At 43.1% G+C, this 21,346-nt stretch overlaps 1 protein-coding gene across 1 annotated transcript in view; it reads left to right on the top strand.

Annotated features, from left to right (window-relative positions):
• Col22a1 (collagen type XXII alpha 1 chain) overlaps positions 1-21,346 on the top strand; it is a 248,131-nt gene that overhangs the window by 84,548 nt on the left and 142,237 nt on the right. Inside the window, exons 13-21 of the mRNA XM_031345491.1 lie at positions 2,304-2,357; positions 2,508-2,561; positions 3,614-3,667; positions 4,100-4,144; positions 10,002-10,055; positions 11,351-11,395; positions 16,887-16,931; positions 17,311-17,340; positions 17,584-17,637. Of these exons, the coding sequence (XP_031201351.1) occupies positions 2,304-2,357; positions 2,508-2,561; positions 3,614-3,667; positions 4,100-4,144; positions 10,002-10,055; positions 11,351-11,395; positions 16,887-16,931; positions 17,311-17,340; positions 17,584-17,637 (435 nt within the window). The remainder of the gene's footprint in view (positions 1-2,303; positions 2,358-2,507; positions 2,562-3,613; positions 3,668-4,099; positions 4,145-10,001; positions 10,056-11,350; positions 11,396-16,886; positions 16,932-17,310; positions 17,341-17,583; positions 17,638-21,346) is intronic.

Genomic DNA, 21,346 nt, shown 5'->3' with positions numbered 1-21,346 from the left:
TGAAAATGCTGTCTTTTTTCCACTGGATGGTTTTAGCTCCTTTGTCAAAGATTAAGTGACCATAGATGGCCGAGTGGTCTAAGGCGCCAGACTCAAGTTTGCTAGTTCTTGAGACTTTTTGCTTTCCTCCAACACTGGGCTGTTCACTTTGCTCATGTGGGCTGTATATTTTGGAACAGGGGTCTGTTATATCCTTCCCTTAAAAACCAAAGGGCTCTTGAAAGAATTGATGCCCAGGGAACATCTTCATAGCCCTTGTGCCATATCAAGACTCTGGGAACATCCTCTTGTTTTCCCCATCCAAGAGAATGGATGAAACAGACTCATAAGTGCCTCCTCTGGTTGTCTCTGTGCTAGAACCAACAAGCTAGAAAAGAGACAACTGAAGGACAGGCAGAGGTTCCGGAACTCTCCAGAGTTCTCTTTGGCATTGTCATTGGTCTCTCCCCACCCTCCAATTCCCTTTATTAGACGCCCCTTGGACCAACTGTGTCCTGCTGTCCTCACTTTTTATTCCCAAGGCAGGAGCCCATCTGACACCTCTTCCCTGCTTTCAGCTGCAGAATTTCCAAACCTGTAGGAGCCAGAAGACAAGGCTGGCCTTTCCAAGAGCGTGCTATTTCAAGTGGGTAACCAGTGTGTTGGACAAAAATCTCTCTACTAAGTGCCCAGATAGACCTTTTCCTGAGTGAAGCACCCTGGAGAGAAATTTCTCAGAGGATGTACTTATTCTTTTGTGACATTTCTCTTTTGGAAAACCTTGGACTTAAATGTAGGATAGAGGGATATATATAGTTAAGGAGGCCGGGGTACTTCCAATGGATGGGTGAACAGTGAAGGAGGTGATTTTGGACATGTGCCTCAGAGACAGGTGGAACGTAAGTAGTTTTGATCTTTCCCTACTTTTGACCATGATTCCAGCCTCTTGGCCCTGTACTGATAGTATACTTCCACGTTGTAAAGGGACTGCAATATTTCTAGTGTGGTGGAATTTGCTGAGATGGAAGGCTGAGGACATGTTCCTTGGACATGGGGAGCTATGAGCGTATACTCCAGAATTAATTCTTCCAACCTTTCTCATAGTGCCTTGTGGATTTCTGGATGGTCTTGAGAGACCATGCCATGTTCCATAATGAGCACAGGTAGAGTGGGGCTAATAGCCTGTGGTCTGTAGGATTGTGAAGCAGATACTGGGCTGATGTGTGTGCAGATGCTGTGGCAGAAGTGAAAGGGCATTCTCTGGGGCCCTGAGTCAAGCTCTCTACAGTAAATACTGTGGCTTTGGGGAGAGCCTCGCCTTCCTGTGCTTTTGTTTCATGAGCTAAGTGAGATGCAGATTAATGTTGATTATGGAGATGCCTGCAGAGCATCTAGTACAGGGTTCATGGTAAACATGCAATAATGATGAACCCAGGGTCACAGCATTTTCATTGTTTCTTAAAGCAATCATAATTGTTACATAATTGTTATCACTGCTGGTTCTTTCTAGAAAGAGCTAATTGTGGCTAATTATTTGTATTCGGCAAATACTCACTCTCTTCAAGACTTACCTCTACCTGGAGTAATTAGCTCTTCCTATCCCTGGAGAACCAAATAAGGTGTTTTTCTCCCCCATTTTGCTGATGTGTAAATGGAAACTAAGGAAGGACACCTTGCCATGGTAGCACTCCCCCAGAGAAGATGATTATGACAGTCTGACCCAAAAAGGCCCAAGAGTGACCCATGTCCTAGAAACTGGGTCACAGAAACACTGTTCATTCAGAGCAACCCTTCCTCTTGGGAAACTTTCCTAGTTAGTCATACACCTCGTTGTACTCACATAAGAATGACAAATGACAAATGAACCTAGAGATCAATACAACTCTTTCCTTTCCCCAAATCCTGGATAGATATAAAAGTTGCTGACTAAAGACTCTTTTTTATTCCACATGAGTGACTAACTCTCTAACTCCTCTGAGCCCATAGTGAAAGAAAAAAAAAAGGCCATAGTGGCTTTGGCCGTAGCTACTGTTTACCAGTAAACAAGTGAGTGTATTCTGTATGGTACTCAGGTTTCTTTCTGAGGGTCCTAGAAGCTGTTGCCCATCTCCCTGTGTGCTCTGCATTGCTACTATCTCTTCATATGCTTATGAAAAGGTGCTATAGGCAAAGATGGCATGGAGAACTGTTGTCAACAAGTGTACTTGAGGCTACAGGAACATTCATGGTAATGAGAACCTATTTTCCTGGTCTAGCCTCTTCCCCATGAATGAGACTTTCTTTACTACTCCATTGAAAATGGTATTCTCTTCTTCTTCTTCTAGGGATCCCTGGGCCCACCTGGGCCCCCTGGAAGAGACGGCAGTAAAGGCATGAGAGTAAGTTCTGTTGTCAATACTTAGCAATTTATCTCTGGTAGTCATCTTACTTCTTATGAGTTCTGAGTTATGGGGAATGGACACCTAAGCATCTTGCAACCAGTTTGGTATGCATTGTGTTGTCTGTCATCATGTTTTGATTTTGTGCAGGGAGATCCAGGAGAGCTAGGAGAGCCGGGGCTTCCTGGAGAAGTGGGCATGAGGGTAAGTATTAGTGAAAGCTGCTTACATTCTCAGGGTATAGGAAGTTCTTGGGGGTGCAAAGCCAGTTGCTTTAATCATTGATGACATGCTTGGATGGGTTTCTGCCTACTTCTCATGCACTTTCATACATATGGGCATATATCTACACATATATAATTCCTCCTATATCCTTTTAATAGTAGGTCATACAGTTGAAAAATTATTATTCTCTATAGCAATAGAGACTTGAGGGGTCCTCCTCTTCCATTGGTGCTTGGTAGCCAGGATACTATTGCAATGTATGGCCTAGGCATCATTCTTCATTTTCTTCATTTTCAACTCATCATTGAAGCACATAAAGCATGTAGGTGTGTGGCTGTGTGTGTGTGTGTGTATGTGTGTGTGTGTGTGTGCAGTGTGTATGTCTATGAGCATCTGTGTGTGTTTGTGGTGTGTGTGTATGTGTCTGTGTTATCTTTCTGTCTGTCTGTGTGATGTAATATGAATTTCATTTTTTTGCTTTTTTTGCTGTTGGGTAGTTTATGAAAGTTGAGATAACTTTGACAGAAGAAATGCCTTTTTTTTTTTATTCTAGCAGATTTCTAATAGATATGTACAAAATGTACTGTCCTCTAACTGGAAGTTTCCAGTCAGTCAGACTGCTCAGAATTCTGAGGCAACTTGAAAATATCAGGCACAGCAATCAGTTGCACACATCCTGAAGCCTCTAGTCTGATGGGGTCAGATCCTGAAAAGGTTGAGGGACTTGGGGCAAGTGGAAGTAGGATGGTGTCATGTAGGTTCAGAATGGCTCTGAGATAGAACTCTTAGCCTTCCCTTGAAGTTCAACATGCCTGGCTGTGAGTATGGCTTTACCTGGTATCAGATGGAAGGACCAGCCATGGGTGATGAGGCAGAGGTCAGGAAGTGTGGGCTGGGAACCCCTTGTATGGGCGGTGTGGGTAGCACCTGTAGCCTAGGTAGAACCATGGACTTCTGGCAGAACATTGGCTGAGAAGCTCTTGTCTTTTTGTTTTTCCACCCCATCCCTCTTTGGGGACTCTCTTCTGCAGGGGCCCCAGGGACCGCCTGGACTACCAGGACCTGCTGGGCAAGTTGGAGCTCCAGTAAGTAAAGATACTTCTCTGGGAGGTGGCTCTGTCCCTCTCTGCAGGTGTCAGGAGCTGGCTCTCCAGCCAGTCTTTCACCTCAACCTATGCAGTAAGCACTTGCTGGTTGGATGCTAAGGAAAACTTAGTTTCTCTTAGAGTAGAGATTCTTAAATGCTATGGTACTTGTGAGTCACTGGGGGAACAAGTTTAAATGCATATTCCTGGTCCCTTTCCCCAGTGAAGCAGGATAGAACCTGGGAGTGTCAGGTCCTTGGTATAAGCCATTTTTACCCATGTGCACAAGTCATCCACTCCAGGGAAGGAAGGTGGAGTCTAGAGAAGCCCCAGCTTCCACACCAGGGATAGATACCATATTGGTGTCAGGGTGTCCTTTGTCTAAAGAGATGAACTGCATGCAGGTGTGTCACTGTTCTTTATTTCCCCCAGGGTCTTCGAGGAGAACGAGGTGAAAGGGGACCTCCAGGAGAAAAGGTATTTATAATCTATACTGGTCAATTAGTCACCATTTCCATGGAAAAGAGAGGGAGGAGAATGCTAGAACCTCTTCACTCAGTGCATGCACGTGCATGTGTGGGTATATGCGTGCAAACACTCATATGTGCCTGTGTTTATATGTGCACATGTGCATGACAGGTGCGCACACAGGTGCTAGCTCATCTCATGTCCTGAAAAGAAACTGCACAGAAGGCCAGAAACTTGGTACTATGGCCTTCAGACTTCCTGCCCTGGGCGAGGTCAGCATTTCCAGGCTAAAGATTCCTGGATTAAAGTTCAGAAAGCCTTGTTGGTGCCGGGGACTCACAGCTTACATGGAAACTAATATAATTTCTTAGCTCTCATTTGTTCCTTCCATCTGTGTAATGCCAGGCCTGTTCATAGTTTCTCTGGAAGTCAAGGGCTGCAAATTTCCCTCCTCACATTGTGGCTGGTGATAGCTCACAGCCCTCCTCCCTGACCCAGCCTTTTAAGACATGGACAAGGGCTTTTTAGAGCTGGGTTTTGCTTCCTTCCTTTGTGCAGATCCTGACACTCTGGCAGGCTGCGTTTCATTCTCTCTTCCTACAGCGCATGTTTCTTCCGTCCTGTGTGGGATGTTTTCATTAAGTGATATAGTTTTATTTTAGTACAGTTGGAATGTAGTGAAAATTACTTTTCTACCTTCTCCGCCCTGGTATATCTACAGCCTAGATGCTGGTGTAAGCCTGTCGGCTTCCTCATAGGCACTTAACTCATTTCACTCACCCATGGGCTTGCCTATGTATGTTCAAAAGACTTATCCATTTTTATTTTATGGGTGCCTGCTTGCATGTATGTAGTGCACCGTGTGGATGTCCAGTGCTTGTAGAATCCAGAAAAGAAGTCCAATCCTTGGAACTGGAATTACAAACCATTGTGAACTACCATGTGGGTCCTGGGAAGCCAACTTGGATCCTCTGCAAGAGTAGCCAGTACTCTTAAGTGCCAAGTTACCCCTCCAACCTGAAGGTTATTGATCGATGTTTTTGTGTTATTTTTGTACCTATCATTTTACTGAAAACATTCATTAGCTGTAGGAGTTTTCTGGAGGGATTGTCTGAGTCCTTTATGTCTAGGATCACGTAATCCGAAAATCAGGATACTATGAATGTCAGAAATGCAGACTTCCTTGGAACTAGCTGGATTCTTCTCTGAATATCCATTTTCCTGACTTTGAACATTTTGAATTAGGCCCCTTTCCAGTTCTTATGTTTGATGTATGCTTAAAATAGCTTATGCTCTCAAGAACCACTCTGATTTCTTATATCAGCAGGAAAGAAGTTTCCATCTTCTCCTGAGAGACAGGTCCTTCTATCTGCTGGGCCTCATTGCAGCATGCATTGTTTGTGAACCCAGCTCCCTCTGTCACTGGTAGCCTACATTGATAAGAGTGTGTTCTCTGCAGATGGGAGATAGAACTTCCTCAGGTGTCTGGGGAGACAACTGAAATCCATGTAGTACAAGGAGGTCCCTGTGGTCAGGGGACAGAGATGTGGATGGTTCAGGCTACTGGATACGGGAAGGTTAGCAATCTGTAAGATATATCTACCAAGGCATAGAGGGGAGCAAGCCCACTAAAGTCCTTGACCAGGCAATTGTTCATGGCTGCGGAAACTGGGCTTCTGAGATGATGTTGCAGCTGTTCCACTCTTGAAGGATGGCTCAAGGGGAGGTAGGCCTGGTGAAATGAGTCAGATGATCTGGGCTGTGGTATACCTGTTTGTGAACCTGAGACCTCGGATGAGGTTTTAACTTCCCAGATCAGAGACTATACTTGTGTTAGTTTATTGGGCTGAATCAGCTAGGATGGGAGTGGCTGAGCCCATTCCTCTGTGAATAGGATGGTTGTCCCCTCTGCTGTCAGACATGGGGAATGGCAGCCAGGGACCATAGACTTTGTAGACTGGACTATGGGAACCTCACATGAGTTCTGGGAAGCCATCTAAGCAGCTTGCTCCATTTGTTTTCTGAGACTGGGTTTCCTTCACTACACATGAGGGGTTCATTGTATATTTACATCATGCTTAAGTAGGTTGGTTCTCATTTCAGCAGATTAAAACATGGATTCCCTACTGAATTAAGGATATGGGAAGCAGAGACCACACAGAATTGTCCCTATTTGTATTATACCACTGTATTGTTATCTACAAAGTCTAGGCTCAGGAATGATGTTATTGAACTATAAATACATAAAAAATAAATAAATACCTATTGAAACTCTTACACATTTTAAGTAAGTCATGATTTTGTGCTGGACTGAACTAAGAACTATCCTTGCTGTATGTGGTCCCTAAGAATAGGTTGGGCACTCCAGTTAGTGTTTTTAATATGCAACTGCATTGTTTCATTTTCATGTTTTTTTTAAACCTCAACATAAGAAAAGAAGTGAGCCTAGAGATGGAGACAGCTATGGGGCAGACCCAGGATTACAACTCTGAGCTCTACATTTCCCGGCTTTGCTGTCCTATGCTGCACTCTGCGTTCTTTCCTGTATATAGCCTAGCTTTCTGTCTCAGTCTCTGTGCTTGGGGTCTCTTTCTTCCCCCTTTGTTTATCTCTCTCCATTGTCCCTCTGTCTCTTTGCCTGTATTTCTTTCACCCTATGTTTTGTCTGTCTCTCCTCTGTGTGTGTTCTGTATGTCTATGTTTCTTTGGCCCAGTCCTCAGTCTTCCTTCTTTCTCTTTGTCTCTGGCCCTCTCCTAAGCTCTTTTGCTGTTGTCCCTTTCTCCCTGTCCTAGTGTTTCTGTGTCCCTTCCCCTCCATTTCTTTCTTGTCCTTGACTTGCTGTCTACCTCAGTGCCTGGTTTTTCTGTCAGTTACTCCCTGCTTCTCTCATCTGCATTTCTCAGCATTTCCGCTCATCTCTGATGGATGCTCCTCTGTTTTCATTCCTACTTGCTGCCTGGTGCATCTATTGCAGACTACTGAGCTGACAAGGTCCAGGTGTCCTGCAAAATATGCCCTGTTGCGGGAATATTTAAAAAATGAATCCACCCCACAAACTCTCTTTCCCTCCAGTAATGTCCTAGTGCTGGTACCGTCAAGCCACAACACTATGTCCTGGTAGGTTCTTGTTATTTTCTCCCAGGTAGCAGCAACATCTCACTCACATGCAACACTTTACACACCCCCACAACCATTCATCTAGCACCTAGTACCTGGTAAAGCATGACTCTTAAGGCTTAATTATCTAATCAGGTTTATATAATAATAAGATAACAATTTACAAGATACTAATACAACAATTTCAGAGCCCAATGATAAAGACAAATTTTATCCCAATTATCCTAACCTTGTAAAAACGTTAACTTGGTTGTTATAACCACACGGTGGCTGAGTCATCTTCCTCTGCCCCCATAATGAAGATCCTCCCCCTTCCTGCTCTCTGCCCTTTTTCCTCCTCAACTTCTAGCTCCACCTCCCTATTCCTGTCCAATCACAGACCTGTCACTGCCCTAATGTGATTGGACAGAGAAAGTACTGTAACACTGCCCTATCTTTGCTCTCTCCTGTTTGAGCTATATCTGGGGGAATTCTGGGCTCTGAACTTTGAGTACTCAATTTGGTCTTCGGATATGAAGACTTAAGTAGTGGAGGACTTGGGCCCTAGGTAGAGTCCTCTGCTTTGAAGCAGATTGCTACCTGGTTATCAGACCTACCTTTGCTGTGAGCTCTGGGGAGGGACCAAGTGCCAGGTGACATTTATCAGGGAGAGCATTCTGCACTGAAATTCAGGAGTTCCTGCTTTTTTACTGTTTGTATCACGTGGTTATATCCTTGTGACATTGGACACAGGCATAATCCCAGCTATGGAAGAGGAATGGGGCCCATGGACACTAATACTCCTTCAACTCATCCAACCTAGACATCAAAAGGGAACCCATGAACAAGGCCTTGGGGTAGTGGAAATAGGCAGAGGATTTAGGGTCAGGATGCCCAGAATTGCTTCCACTTCCACATACTCAGCTTGATCAAATAGCTTCTAAACTCGGCATGAGTCTCGGCTTTCTCATTTGTCTGTACTCAAGCCTGCCAACATTATAAGGGATAGGAAGGAGATAAGCCATAATAACATATTTGGAACCTTTGGGCAGAGAGGAAAATGCAGACATCACATCTCCATGGCCAGAGCTCCCTATGATAAGGGGGCTTTCTATAAGAATTACCATATGGTACTTGAAAGTAGAAGTCGGTGTTCAAGACATGTTAAATAATTTATAGAAGATAGAAAACACCTGAGATGGTTTTATTTGCCTGGGTGCAGATGAAAAGAAGTGAAAAGTCATGAGGTAAGAGAGCTGGCTTCCTGGCACAACCCTAGAGTTCAGGCCATTGGGTTTGGGGAGGAGGCCATTGGGGTAGCTGCAGGAGATTGACTGGGGTGTAGCACTTGGGAAGCTCTGTTGGGCAGTTCGGCTGTGTCTCCTATTACACTTGGGTAAAAAGCATCAGTCTTTGTCTGTCAGTGAGAGGATCATCCCCTAGTTAGCCAGCAGTCCTCAGAGGGAATAGAAGTAGGACAGCCTTCTCCTGGGAAAGCCCCACTTGCTCTGGAGTCACAGAGGTAGTGGAGCTCCTCATATAGTTCAGTGACTGATGGGACTCTTCATTCACATGTTCAAAGACAACTTCTGGAAGGAAAGAGGCCCCCATGTTAGGGAAACAAAACAAAAGAAAAGACAAAACAAAGAAACAACAGCAATTTGGAAAATAAGGCCATAGGGAAACCAAAGAGTCCAGAGTCATTTTTCCTGTGTTTCTGTGACCCAGTATCACCTGGAGCTGTACCATGAGGTTCTAGGTTGGGCCTGAGGGACAGAATAGTATGAAGAATGGGGCAATCTGTAGATAGAATAATAAATGCAAATCAAAATGGGGGAGATGAAGAAGAGGATAATGAGTGCACCTTAGAGCAGAATAGGGTATCTAATTAGCTAGAGAGGTCAAGAAAGCAACTTCAAGCGGAGCCCTAGGGGATCCGGGCAGTCATCAGAAAGAAAAGCAGGTGGACATGGGAAAGAAGGAAGCCATGCCAGCTGAGGATCCCCAAGAGGTACCTAATATTAGCACCGATAGCTCTACTGGAGTGTCTACTCTATTCTTTCGCCTGAGCCTTCACATCCTTCTGGGGGGTGACTCCAGGTGAGGATACGAGACAGCAGGTTATTCATATGAAACACACTGACTTCCATGGACTCCATCTAAAGGAAGCTAGCATGCACCAGAGAGAAGGATGGCCCATCTCACTGATTTATCTTAGTGTCTTTGGGCAAGGGTTATTATTCCCACAAATTACAAGGAGGATGCTTGTCCTAAGTACAACATGGAATAAGAGATTCAACTGCATATGAATGTTAGCAGATGGGGTGGGGATTAGATAGATGGCTGGATGCTGGCTTGCTGTTGGCCAGAGGTCAATTCTTAGGTCTATTCCTAGGGCTGAGAGTCTGTTGGATGCTCATACTTGCTGGATAAGATATAGTATACCTGGCATTTTGTCAACTTTGCTACATACACCAGGTATCTATTTCTTTTACTCACATAAAAGTTCATGTGATGAGGAGAGTATGTCATCCTTGGGTCATAGAAGGAAACAGAGATATGGTTATAGTTTTTGTGGTCTTTCACCTCTGTACTTTGATCCCTATGACATCTATTCCAGAGCTGTCCTGTGTGATGTGCTTAGAGAGGGGGATCTGAGCATGCTTAGGCATTCATATCCCAAGATTACCCTTCCTTTCTGTGACAATGACCACAGGGAGTCACTGTTCCCTGGTTACTGTTGATTCTTTATTTTTCCTTCTTTGCCAGGGAGAGCGAGGCCTGGATGGATTTCCTGGGAAGCCTGGAGAGACTGGAGAGCAGGTAGGTGGGTTCTGGGGCTGATGGGTCATGGTCCTTGACACAGGACTGAGTAAACCTCCCTAAAAACCCCAGCTTCTTTCCTACCCAATGGGAGCAAAGTAAGTGCAAGGCCAAGGACCTCAACTGTGTTGATTCTGTGAACTACAACACTGCAGGGATTCCAACAACCCCACTGCTTTGCATCCATTGAACCTTGCTTAATAAGATATGTTGTCATAGTGTGATCCCTTAGATAATGCGCATACTCAGAGGGGTGAACATGTAGGGGTAGTGCCTGCCACACACCTCTGGGAGAAACAATTAGAAGTAGCCTGAGTGCTCAGCATGTAGAATGAGTTGAGCCCAGCTGGATACTTGATACAGATGAAGGAGATGGGGCTGTGTATAGTAGGATGTGTTGATATGGGCAAAGGAGATGGAACTGTGAAATCCATACAGAAATCCTGTCATGGACCCAAGGGTTGTTCATGAGAAAGTGCATCTATGGCTTTGGCTCTGGAAGGCCAAACTAGAAACTGCAGACTGATGGCATCATTGGACTTCTATGAAACAGAAGGAAGTACAAGAGCGGGGCACAGATGGCCACATTTCTGTGGATTACAATAAATTCTCCTTGCATTCCATCCCCTGGTGCATGGCCACAGCTTGTCCATCTCTCCTGCAAGTACTTTCACTTCCTGAGGAGTGTAACACAGAAGCATAAAGGGCAAATCCCTTCCCTTGTAGCTGCCGTGTATGCTTACTCTTTCTATCAGAAGGAACCATCATCGTGTAAGGACCCAAAGAACAGTATCTCCATGCCTTTGGCATCTCATATGCTACCTCTTTGGTCATCAGTTTCCCTATGACAATTTTCTAGTCCTGGCCTAAGTGTAGGCAGACTCTTCTCGAATTTGGAGACTACGTGGGACCAGCATTTCCAAAGGATTCCATCAGACTTTGCCCTCTGCTCTCTGGCCCAAGGCAAATCTGGGTTCTTCATGCTTCTGCCTACGTGAGGTCCTCTCTCTGGCACTTCTATCTTTATGCAAGATGTGGCCTTGTGTGCTTTCTCAACTGTGATGTCCAGTTGCAATACCGGCATGATTCCAGAAATGGCAATGTGGTGATGCTGGATTTAGGTTCCCCAAGGAAGAACTTCCTAGAAGGAAAGGAAACTAGCTGGGAAACAGGAATCAGGGAACATGGGTCATGAGGAGACCCCAACTGTTCAAGCTACACTTCCTGGAGGTCCCATCCCCACTCCTACATCCAGGGGGCCTGCCATAATCCACCTTTGCTTTCTTTTCTCCCAGGGAAGACCTGGACTTCCTGGTGTAGCAGGACTGCAGGGAGAGAAGGTAAGCAGGCAGAACCTGGGGGAGGGGCACACTGAGCTCTGGGAAGAGGGTGCACACAGAAGAAGCTCACTGGGCATCAGGAACTCCCTAATCACGTTTGCATTTGAATTGTTTTCCCACCTCAAGAATAAATGCCCACTAAAAACAAACCCCAAATGGAAAAAAAAAAAACACACATGATATCCAGACATACTAAAATCTTTGGCTATCTAAAATGCTGTTTGGACTGAGGGATGCTCTGAATAAGTAAAAACAATAAACATAAAAACACCCCTGTACTTCTTTGTACTCTTCCCTTCATTTGTTTCTCTCTTCCCTAACAGTCTTACAAATGTTTTGTATCATTTCTGAAATCACTAGTTGCCAGATCCCTTCACACTGGAGTGCCTTCAGCAAGGCTTAGTTTAATAAATGTGGTGCTTAGAATTTTGCATCTTAATCAAAAGGGCCCCAAGTAAAGTTCTTTCCAGGATGTGAAGTGGCAATGAAGATGAATGCCTAACATTCCAGTCTGAGTGCAGAAGGAAGTGGGTGTGGGTTTGGTTTCACAGCAGGAAGGATGATGAGGTAGACCTGGGGGAGGACCTTGGAGGATCTTCTTACCAAATCCTAGAGGAATTTAGAAGAAATGAGACAGTGGCCCACACAGAGGTGGATGGGGAGCCTAGGGGTGGCTGGATCAGAGCAACCTTGCATCTCTGCTTCTCAAAGTGACTCTAGCAGGAGGCAGATGGTGGTCATCTTGGGACAGATGGGTTTCCTGTGAACAGTTAAAGTAAAAGAAGACGTTTCCTTGAAGGCTTTGCAGATGCACCTGCGGTGTGCTGCTGTGAGTCAGTCAGTAGAAATTAGGGGCAAATGCCAACAGAGGGGCAGGGCTGGGGAATGTTATGTTCCTCTCTTGCTCACCTTGGCTTCATTTCTAGCTGAGTTAACTTTTTCCCTGGCTGGCTTATTTTACAATTGAGATTTGAATTGCTGTATTATTCTAGTATTAGGATTTTAATATGCTCCTGCAGGGATGCAAAATCCTAAAATGAGTTACTTGTTCAAGTCAGTAAGATCAAAGAATGATGATTGTTGTACAAGCCTGTTTTGCGTGTGTGTGTGTGTGTGTGTTGCTTGTATTATGAATCTTTCTGTTGCATTAGAAGACTTAGTTTATGCTCTCATATTTGGGGAGATGGTGAGTTATTGCTTCTCATGCAAAGGTGGATGGTCTGTGTCACAGGTCATCACATTACTTGGGCCATTGCTAGAGATCATTACAAATCAGCCAGGCTCACATAGTCTAGTGGCTCTCATCTCATTATGAGATTTTATAGACTTTTGTTGTCTCACAGTCATTGAAAAATGACATTGGAACCATTGGGACATTTTATTTTTTTGGAGACAAGGTTTCTCTGTATAGCCCTGGCTGTCCTGGAACTCACTCTGTAGACCAGGCTGGCCTCGAACTCAGAAATCTGCCTGCCTCTGCCTCCCAAGTGCTGGGATTAAAGGCGTACGCCACCACCACCCAGCTCAAAGATTTATTTATTTAATGTATACGAGTGCACCATAGCTGTACTGATGGTCGTGAACCACCATGTGGTTGCTGGGATTTGAACTCAGGACCTTCAGAAGAGCAGTCAGTGCTCTTAACCACTGAGCATCTCTCCAGCCCTGGGACATTCTTTTTACAGACAAAAGACAGAACAAAAAATATCATCTTGCCTAAGACCCCGTGACAGATTTTATTAAATCCACATGACCATATAACATGGACAGTGATATACATCAGAGCATCTTAGGTTGTGTTGAAAACTGAAGTAGATCATCTCTAGTATGTCAGTTAGCCATTGCTATATAACAAATTACTCATGCCGGGTGGTGGTGGTGCACGCCTTTAATCCTAGCACTTGGGAGGCAGAGGCAGGCAGATTTCTGAGTTCGAGGCCAGCCTGGTCTACAGAGTGAGTTCCTGGACAGCCACGGCTACACAGAGAAACCCTGTTTTGAAAAACCAAAAAAAAAAAAAAAAAAAAAAAAAAAAAAAAAAAAAAAAAAAAACAAACAAACCGGTTACTCCAAACCTCTGTCAGGACAGCCAGGGCTATACAGAGAAACCCTGTTTTGAAACCTACCCCCCCAAAAAAATTACTCCAAACCTCTGTAGTTTATCAGAAATCCTTCAAGATTTCATGGTATTTCAGAGCAATAATCTAGGGACACATGTTATCCCAGCTCAGGAGGTCTCCTGAGGTGGGCTGTAGTTATTTCAAGAGTGCTCTAGGGTTGTAGGATCTAAAATTCTTTTTCTTATGTGGTTAGTCATTGGTGGGCTTGGTGCTTTGGGCCTATGAGGCTTCTCCATAGTGCTGTGTGCAGGTTGCTTCCCAGAGCCCATGGTTTGAGTAAACAGAAATGACAAACCACCCAGTAGAAGCCACAGCCCTTCTTAGAATCTCAATGTGGAAATCACAATAGCTTCCTTCTGTACTTACAATTGGGCACTTAGAGACCACTGTAATGTAAAGATTCTTGCAATGTGTACCAATACTAGAATATGGGAGGAGTCATCCTAGGGGTTAGTTTTCTCAGTAGTTAAATCAATCAGTAAAAAAAAAAAGTCATTTTCTATAATTCAAAATATGACTCTAGAAAAGATTTGAATATATTCACTATTAAACTATTCACTATTAAATTTTTGAAAAATTTATATTTCTCTGCTTCGGTTCCTTCATCTCTCAAATAGAAAAAATTGTTAACTCAGAGAAAGACTTCATCTGTCTTAGGTCCTTGGAGAATGGCATCACCAATAGAAACTGCCCAATAACTATTGGTTATGCTTACACAATTGTTACGGATGAATATTAGGATATTACCTTGCTCAATGAAAATTGAATATACCAAGAGATTTTATCTTATTATGACCTGCAAGTGATTAAAACATGTATTGATTTATTTCATGACTGTTATTTGTAATTGCTTTTGTTTAATCATGTTAATGACAAGCTATGCCTTCTCATAATGAGCCACAGAGATTCATTCATTATTTAGCTGTCTATAATGTTGCCTGCCTATATGTGAGTGGCACATCCACACAAAATTACAGTATAGGTATGTGCTATACTATAGTTTTATGTCAACTTGATACAAGCTAGAGTTATTTAGGAAGAGAGAAGCTCAATTGAGAAAATGTCTTTATCAGATTGGCCTGTAGACATGCCTCTAGGGCATTTCATGATTGACATGAAAGGGACCAGCTCACTTCTGCGTGGTGGTCCTGGGTGTCATAAGCAGGCTGTGTGAGCCATAAGAAATGAACCAGTAAGCATCATTCCTCCATGGTCTTTGTGTAAGTTCCTGCCTTGATTTCCTTTTGATAATGGACTGTGATATGAAGAGTAAGCTGGATAAATCATTGCCTTCTCAAGTTGTTTTTGTTGTGGTGTTTCATCTGAGCTATGGAAAACCTAACTATGACAAGCCTTGGCCAATCATATGTTACCAAAGTATTAATAAAGCTTGTGGAGGTATAGAGTAAGTAGAACCAGCCAAATATCCATAGAGAAATGTAGACAAATTATTTGAGCTAGAACTTGAGTACATGGGACATGTATGTTCACGAGTACTTGTTATGAAGGTGCCTGGACAAACTATAGAATGCTTTAAATGCATGATGTGGGCATGTGCAGGTGTGCATGTATGTGTGTGTGTGTGTGTGTGTGTGTGTGTGTGTGAGTGAGTGAGTGAGTGAGTGTACATGCATTTGCATGTGTCCCTTGTGTGGTAACAGAGAAAGTAAGGGTTCCTGTCAAGCAGAACTCAATTATTTTGGTGAGAGACAAAAATGAATACACAGCAAGGGAAGCTGTCACTCAAGTATTTGCAGATTTTTTAAATCTAAATTTGAAATTTGCTTGTAAAGATGCAGGTTTCTGTTGTGTTTTATACAAGGTTTTTTTTTTGTTTGTTTGTTTGTTTGTTTGAGACAGGGTTTCTCTGTGTAGCCCTGGCTGTCCTGGAACTCACTCTGTAGACCAAGCTGACCTCAAACTCAGAAATCCACCTGCCTCTGCCTCCCAAGTGCTGGGATTAAAGGTGTGTGCCACCACTGCCCGGCTATGCAAGCTTTTTGACGTAGAAAAGAGTAACTGGAGAGGCAGAGAAGATGCTCAGTAAATAAAGCACTGTAACCCTGTTTAAATAAAGAAATAAACTGGTGTGGTGCCCTGCCTGCAACGCTGGCATCTGGTAGGTGGAAAAGTCAGAGATGGGGAGAATCCCCAGGACAGATTGATTAAGTAGCATAACCAAACTGGTAAGCTCTGTGTTCAGCTAAAGATCCTGCCTCAATAAATCGTGATTGAGGAAGACCCCCAAGGTTAACCTCTGGCATTCACATGCATACACACACACGTGCCCTGAACATGCCTGTAAACAAACATGCGCATGAAAAACACATCAAAGAGCAAGTGGGGTGGCTAGAGTACACTTGGTGGTTATTATTTTCTGCAGGAAGAGATAGGATATGGTGGGGTTGGACAGAGAAGTACCTGAGTTGGTTTTAGACTCAAAGGGAGGCCTGAAGGGAGAGCTGATAGGGCATGTGCCTCATCAGTTTACCATACACCCAAATGTGGTAGAGAATGGCAAGCATGCCCAAAGTCGCTAATTATTTCTACTTAGCTTTGAGATTTAGCAGGCTTTCATCTTTGTTCAGTGCCTCATTCATTCATTTGCTCACTTACTCAGTAATACTTTGAACTGCTTGAGTAGGGCTGTAGGTAAGAGAAAAGTGTTCCTGCTAGGGGTGTTACATAAATGCAATGTCCTTGCCTTAGCTATTGGCCACTGGAGTCATGGAATCCAGGGATTTGTATTACCATAGTTGACAGATACATCTCATTTAGAATTAAGGTTCTATCTGGTACCTGAGCAATCAGATAGAAGCAGAGCAACGTAGCCCACGTGACCCACACATGAAGAAAGAGAAGACATGGAGTATGCCTGTCTGTAGATAATGAAAATGCATGGGAATCCTCACAGCATTTTCTTTGTACTCATTGGGTAGATGTTTGATAAAATGCTAAACCAGGAACTTGGCACAAGGTTCTCTGCAAAGGTGGAAATTCCTGCTGTTTCTGTGTCCAGCAAAGAGCCTGCAATATCTGGTATCTCCAGAAAGGTGGTCCAGTGCTATTTATAAGACAGTGTGTAGTTATGACAAATCTCACAGAACAGCCAGCTAAAGGTGGACATTGGTAAGAGAAAATGAAAAAAAAAAATCTCATACCTTCCAGTAGCCTATGTGCTAGATGGTGAGATAAGAATTGGGTGCTCTTCCAGAATACTATGAAATAGGTGGATGTCTAAACAAATTGCTGATATGTGTGATGGGACACAGAGAGAGGATCTTTTTTGGTGCTCAGGATAAGTAAAAGCCTGGGAAAAGGCAAAAGGCGAATGTGGCAACAATAACTGTTGATGTGCTTTCTCTCTGCAGGGAGATGTGGGGCCTGCAGGACCCCCTGGTGTGCCAGGATCTGTGGTGAGTCACTCTTGGTAGGACCCATGCACTCATAAGGTCATGGAATTGGGTCACTGGAAGAGTATTGATCTCTAAGCATAGAGAACTCATCTCATGACAGGATCTGCAGGCAGTCAGTGGTTGCTGAGGGAGGAATCAGGGAACACTGAAACTTACATGAAAAGGCCACCATGAACCCCACTATTACGTGTTCTTAATGTATGCTGTTAAAACCTTAAACAAAAAGAGCATTCCACAACAAACATTGGATCGTATTTGAGAAGAGTCGGAAACCATGGCATCATGGCATGCGGGAGTGGATACCTGAAATGGAACTGAGGGTGGCTCATTACTGTTGAGGAAATTGATGACAGTTTTGCTAATCCTGTTTGTCTCTCAGGTGCAGAGAGAGGGCCTGAAGGGAGAGCAGGTATGCAGAATGGGGCTTTCCATTTTGGGGATTCAAGCTCTAGCAGAAGAAAGGGCACAGCTATGGGGTTGGGCTCAGGGATATGTCCAGTTGACTTCTACCTGGGAGTCAAATGCCTGCATGCCTTTTGTGCCTTCTGGGAGTTTGGGAAGTAACTTCTTGTCAGTGAAGGGCCATAGTAGTGCTGTCCCTGATTATGCAGAGAGGAATATAGTGACTAATACCTGTTTGTTTGTCTTTCAGGGAGCCCCTGGACCAAGAGGTCACCAAGGCCTACCTGGGCCACCAGGAGCACCTGTAAGTCACTACTCCCTAATGGTTGGTGTGCCTAATATCAATAGGTCCAGAAATGTATAGTCTATATGTTGCTGAATGCAGAATTATTTCAGAAGCCATGCTATCACTTGGGGAGGTGCTGTGTTTATCACTATTCTTCATGGGACAATGAACTATGGGTAGGTGGCATTGCTGCTGGCACAGAGTCAAGTACAAATATCAAGCAGCCTGCGTTCAGAGCCCCTTGTCCGAAACAGGCCGTGATCAGGGACTCTTGGTGTGTCAGTTTCTCTTCAGATCAGGCACTTAAATGTCAGTCGAACCACTTCATGCGTATATACTTTCCCCACCCCTCTAATTAGCTTTGACTGTGTGGAGGCTCTGTGTGTACAGCCATTAATTTCTGCCTCTGTTAAAAACCTAATGATGTAAAAAATAACCATTTGCTAGGAGGAGATGAAGGGTTCCTGTCATCATTCATGGTAAACGTTCAGATTCTAAGGATAATTAATAAAAATGCAGTGAACTCCACTGGGGTCATTTGAAATAGTGAATTCTCTTGGGGTTGGGGTTAAAGTTACATTTCTAGGCAACATGATTCTGATTATTTTACATCACTTTATTTTATTGAGGGAAATGAAGCAACTGTATCTCTAAATTGATTCATGCTAAGATTTAGTGCCTGTTCATTATTAGGACACTGTGATGGGTAGAAAATAAAAGAAACCTAAATAGTGTTTGATTTCAGTGTAATTAGAACAATTTAACATCAAAACTTTTGGGACAAAAGTTTTCTGCAGTATTTGAAAGAATTAGGTTCTGTGTGTATGGAAATATATAGTGTACATCCACGATTGGAAAACAATGAGTTTCTATTCTTATCTGCCATGATGAAGAAATTGTTGTGGCTGTGGTTGGGTGGCTTGAAAAGCTATTAAGAAGCAAAACAAAAAATCGAACTGAGTGTCTGTCTTTGTAGCGTACGTAGGTGCTTTTCATCATGAATTGTATAGTGGGGAGGACCTTGAAACTTTCTTGGCAGCAATAACTGCTATTGGAAGAACTGTCCAAGGTACTGAAGATGGTCTCCTGTGCTGTACACTCATGTCTTTTTTTATTAATAGATGTTTTCTTTATTTAAATGTCATATGATATATCCTTTCCAAGTTCCCCTTTGAAAAAAATAAAAAAAGAAAAGAAAAAAGAAAAGGAAAGAAAAAGAAAAACAAAACAAATAAAAACCCCTGTTCCCTCCCCTGTCCTCCTGCTCACCAACCCACCCTCTCCCACTTCCTGGCCCTGGTATTCCCCTACACTGGGACATAGAACCTTCACCAGGCAAAGTGCCTCTCCTCCCATTGATGACCAACTTGGCCATCCTCTGCTACATATGTTGCTGGAGCCATTAGTTCCACCATGTGTACTCTTTGGTTGGTGGTTTAGTCCCTGGGAGCTCTGAGGGTACAGTTAGTTCATATTGTTGTTCATCCTAAGGGGCTGCAAACCCTTCAGCTCCTTGGGTCCTTTCTCTAGCTCCTTCATTGGGAACCCCATGCTTAGTCCCATGGATGGATGTGAGCGTTTACTTCTGTATTAGTTGGGTACTGTCAGAGCCTCTCGGGAGACAGCTATAGAGTAGGACTTTGTACAGTACAAGTTGTTGATAATATTTTGCAAGAGTTCAGGAATCACTCAGATAAAGGTTTTGTTAAAAGGGAACACCATTCTAGAACTAGACTTTAATTTTTTGTTATCTTTTATGCAATGTATTTTAAAAGTTACATTTATCTCTGCATACATGTATATGTTTGTGTATTTTACCCTCTTCCTTCATTTTTATTACCTTTGTTTTCATTCATATGTTTTTATCATGTTCTTTTCCCTTCAGCAACTCATCCTGGATCCTTCCTACTTACCTAACTTTATTCTCCCTTCTTCTCTCAATAAAGAACAACCCCCCCCCAAAAAAAAACAAACCAAAAAATCAGACAAGCAAACTAAAAAGGTTTTTAAAAATCAATGGCAAAAAATACTAAAATGAAACAAAAGACATCCCTTTTAGGGCTGAGTGCTTACAAAGTCTGTATTCTCCAGTTATGGATCTCTGTGTTAAGTCCCACATATTGTAAGAAGCTTCTCTGAAGAAGATTGAATAGTGCTCTGATCAACTGGTATAGAAATATGCTGTTAGGAGTCATTTTATTGCTATGCTTGGAGTAAACTTCTTAAGGCCAGGATCAATATTTTTCCTGTATTTAAATCCACAAGGTTTATATATGATGGTAACTTAATGAGTACTTGTGGGGAGATGTCCCTGCTAATGAACACTCAGGAGAATATTCTAGTGGGACATAGCTGGAGTGGATAAAGAGCAGGATGGCCATGAAAGGCACTTACAATTAGAAGCCAAAGGCCTTGACCACACAACCTATGGTATCCTTCCAAAATGTAGATTTGTACCTCTGCTAACAATACTTGGTGACTCTAGTACTCAATTAGATTCATCTCTAATTTGAAAATTACCCTTGTCATCATTCATTACATAATCATGCTCTGAGAGTTTTAAGTGGACTGATATACAAATCAGTGTTCTCAGAGATTTGCTAAGCCTACATGGATTTCAACCTGTGTCCTGCATCATTACCTTATTTTGAATCCCCAGTGGCACCTACCTCAGAGTCCATCCACAGCTAGATCCATTGCTCCTTAAATATTCATAGAATTGACCCAAACTGGGAAGCTGGCTTTAATGACTTCAGTGGAGAATAGAAAAAATTTGAGTTTGTGAACCTCAGCAACCCCAGGGAGAGGAAAATATATCCTAGGAATAGCACATGACACTCTTCATCTGAATGCTGGCGACATTCCTCCCTTCCTGAGGATGAAGCAGGTTTTGGTAATCCTATTAATGCATGGCATAAGCCACTTCCTTATGAGGAAGGAGAATTTGTGCATGCTTTACATACCATGCCACAGATGGATTCACGTTACTACTTACATGGTGGCATAGAAAGAAAAGAGCATGGCTCTAAATACAGACTGCTCACCAAAGAGTCGTGTAACATTTGACCATAGGAACCATGCCTATGTGATACTTATTATTTAAGATAAGGAAAAAAGTTCAAGGAAGACATTTCTGGAAAAAAAACTCAGCAGGATGTGACAGAGCCAGAGCTTGAGTTGAGGGTCTCACATATTCTGAACAATTATGATGGAGTGTTGAGGCCTGAGGGTTCACTCTTCATGTAGTCTTCTCAGTTGCTTAGCAGATGAATACACCATCTCCAGTATATAGAAGACATGATTAGGCTTTGGCAATGTCTGCTGACTCCCACCCTAGAGATCACACAAAATTTACAGCCTTCAACATTCTTTTTCTAATTGACGTGCACCTTTCTTAGATAATTTTATTTGCACCAACTTTATTTTTTTAAGATTCACTATTATTACGTATGGATGAGTGTTTTGCTTGCTTGTATGTAAATGCACTACATGTACGCTTGGTGCCACTGGAGGTTGGAAGAAGGAATAGAATCCCCTTAAACTTGTGCCATGATGGTGGCCAGCCACCATGTGAGTCATGGGAACTGAACCTAGGGCCTTTGAAAGAGCAACAAATGCTCTTAACAATGGTGCCATCTTTCCAGGCTCCATTTGTACTAACTTTAATACTTTGCTTTTTTGTCAGAAAACCCAAGCTAATTCCTTCTGAGGCAGCAATTGGAAAGAG

This window comes from Mastomys coucha, unplaced genomic scaffold, assembly GCF_008632895.1.
Source record: "Mastomys coucha isolate ucsf_1 unplaced genomic scaffold, UCSF_Mcou_1 pScaffold11, whole genome shotgun sequence".
NCBI classification, from domain to species: Eukaryota; Metazoa; Chordata; class Mammalia; order Rodentia; family Muridae; genus Mastomys; species Mastomys coucha.
Note: the sequence above shows the minus strand (reverse complement) of the source record. Positions and strands in the feature narration are given on the sequence as shown.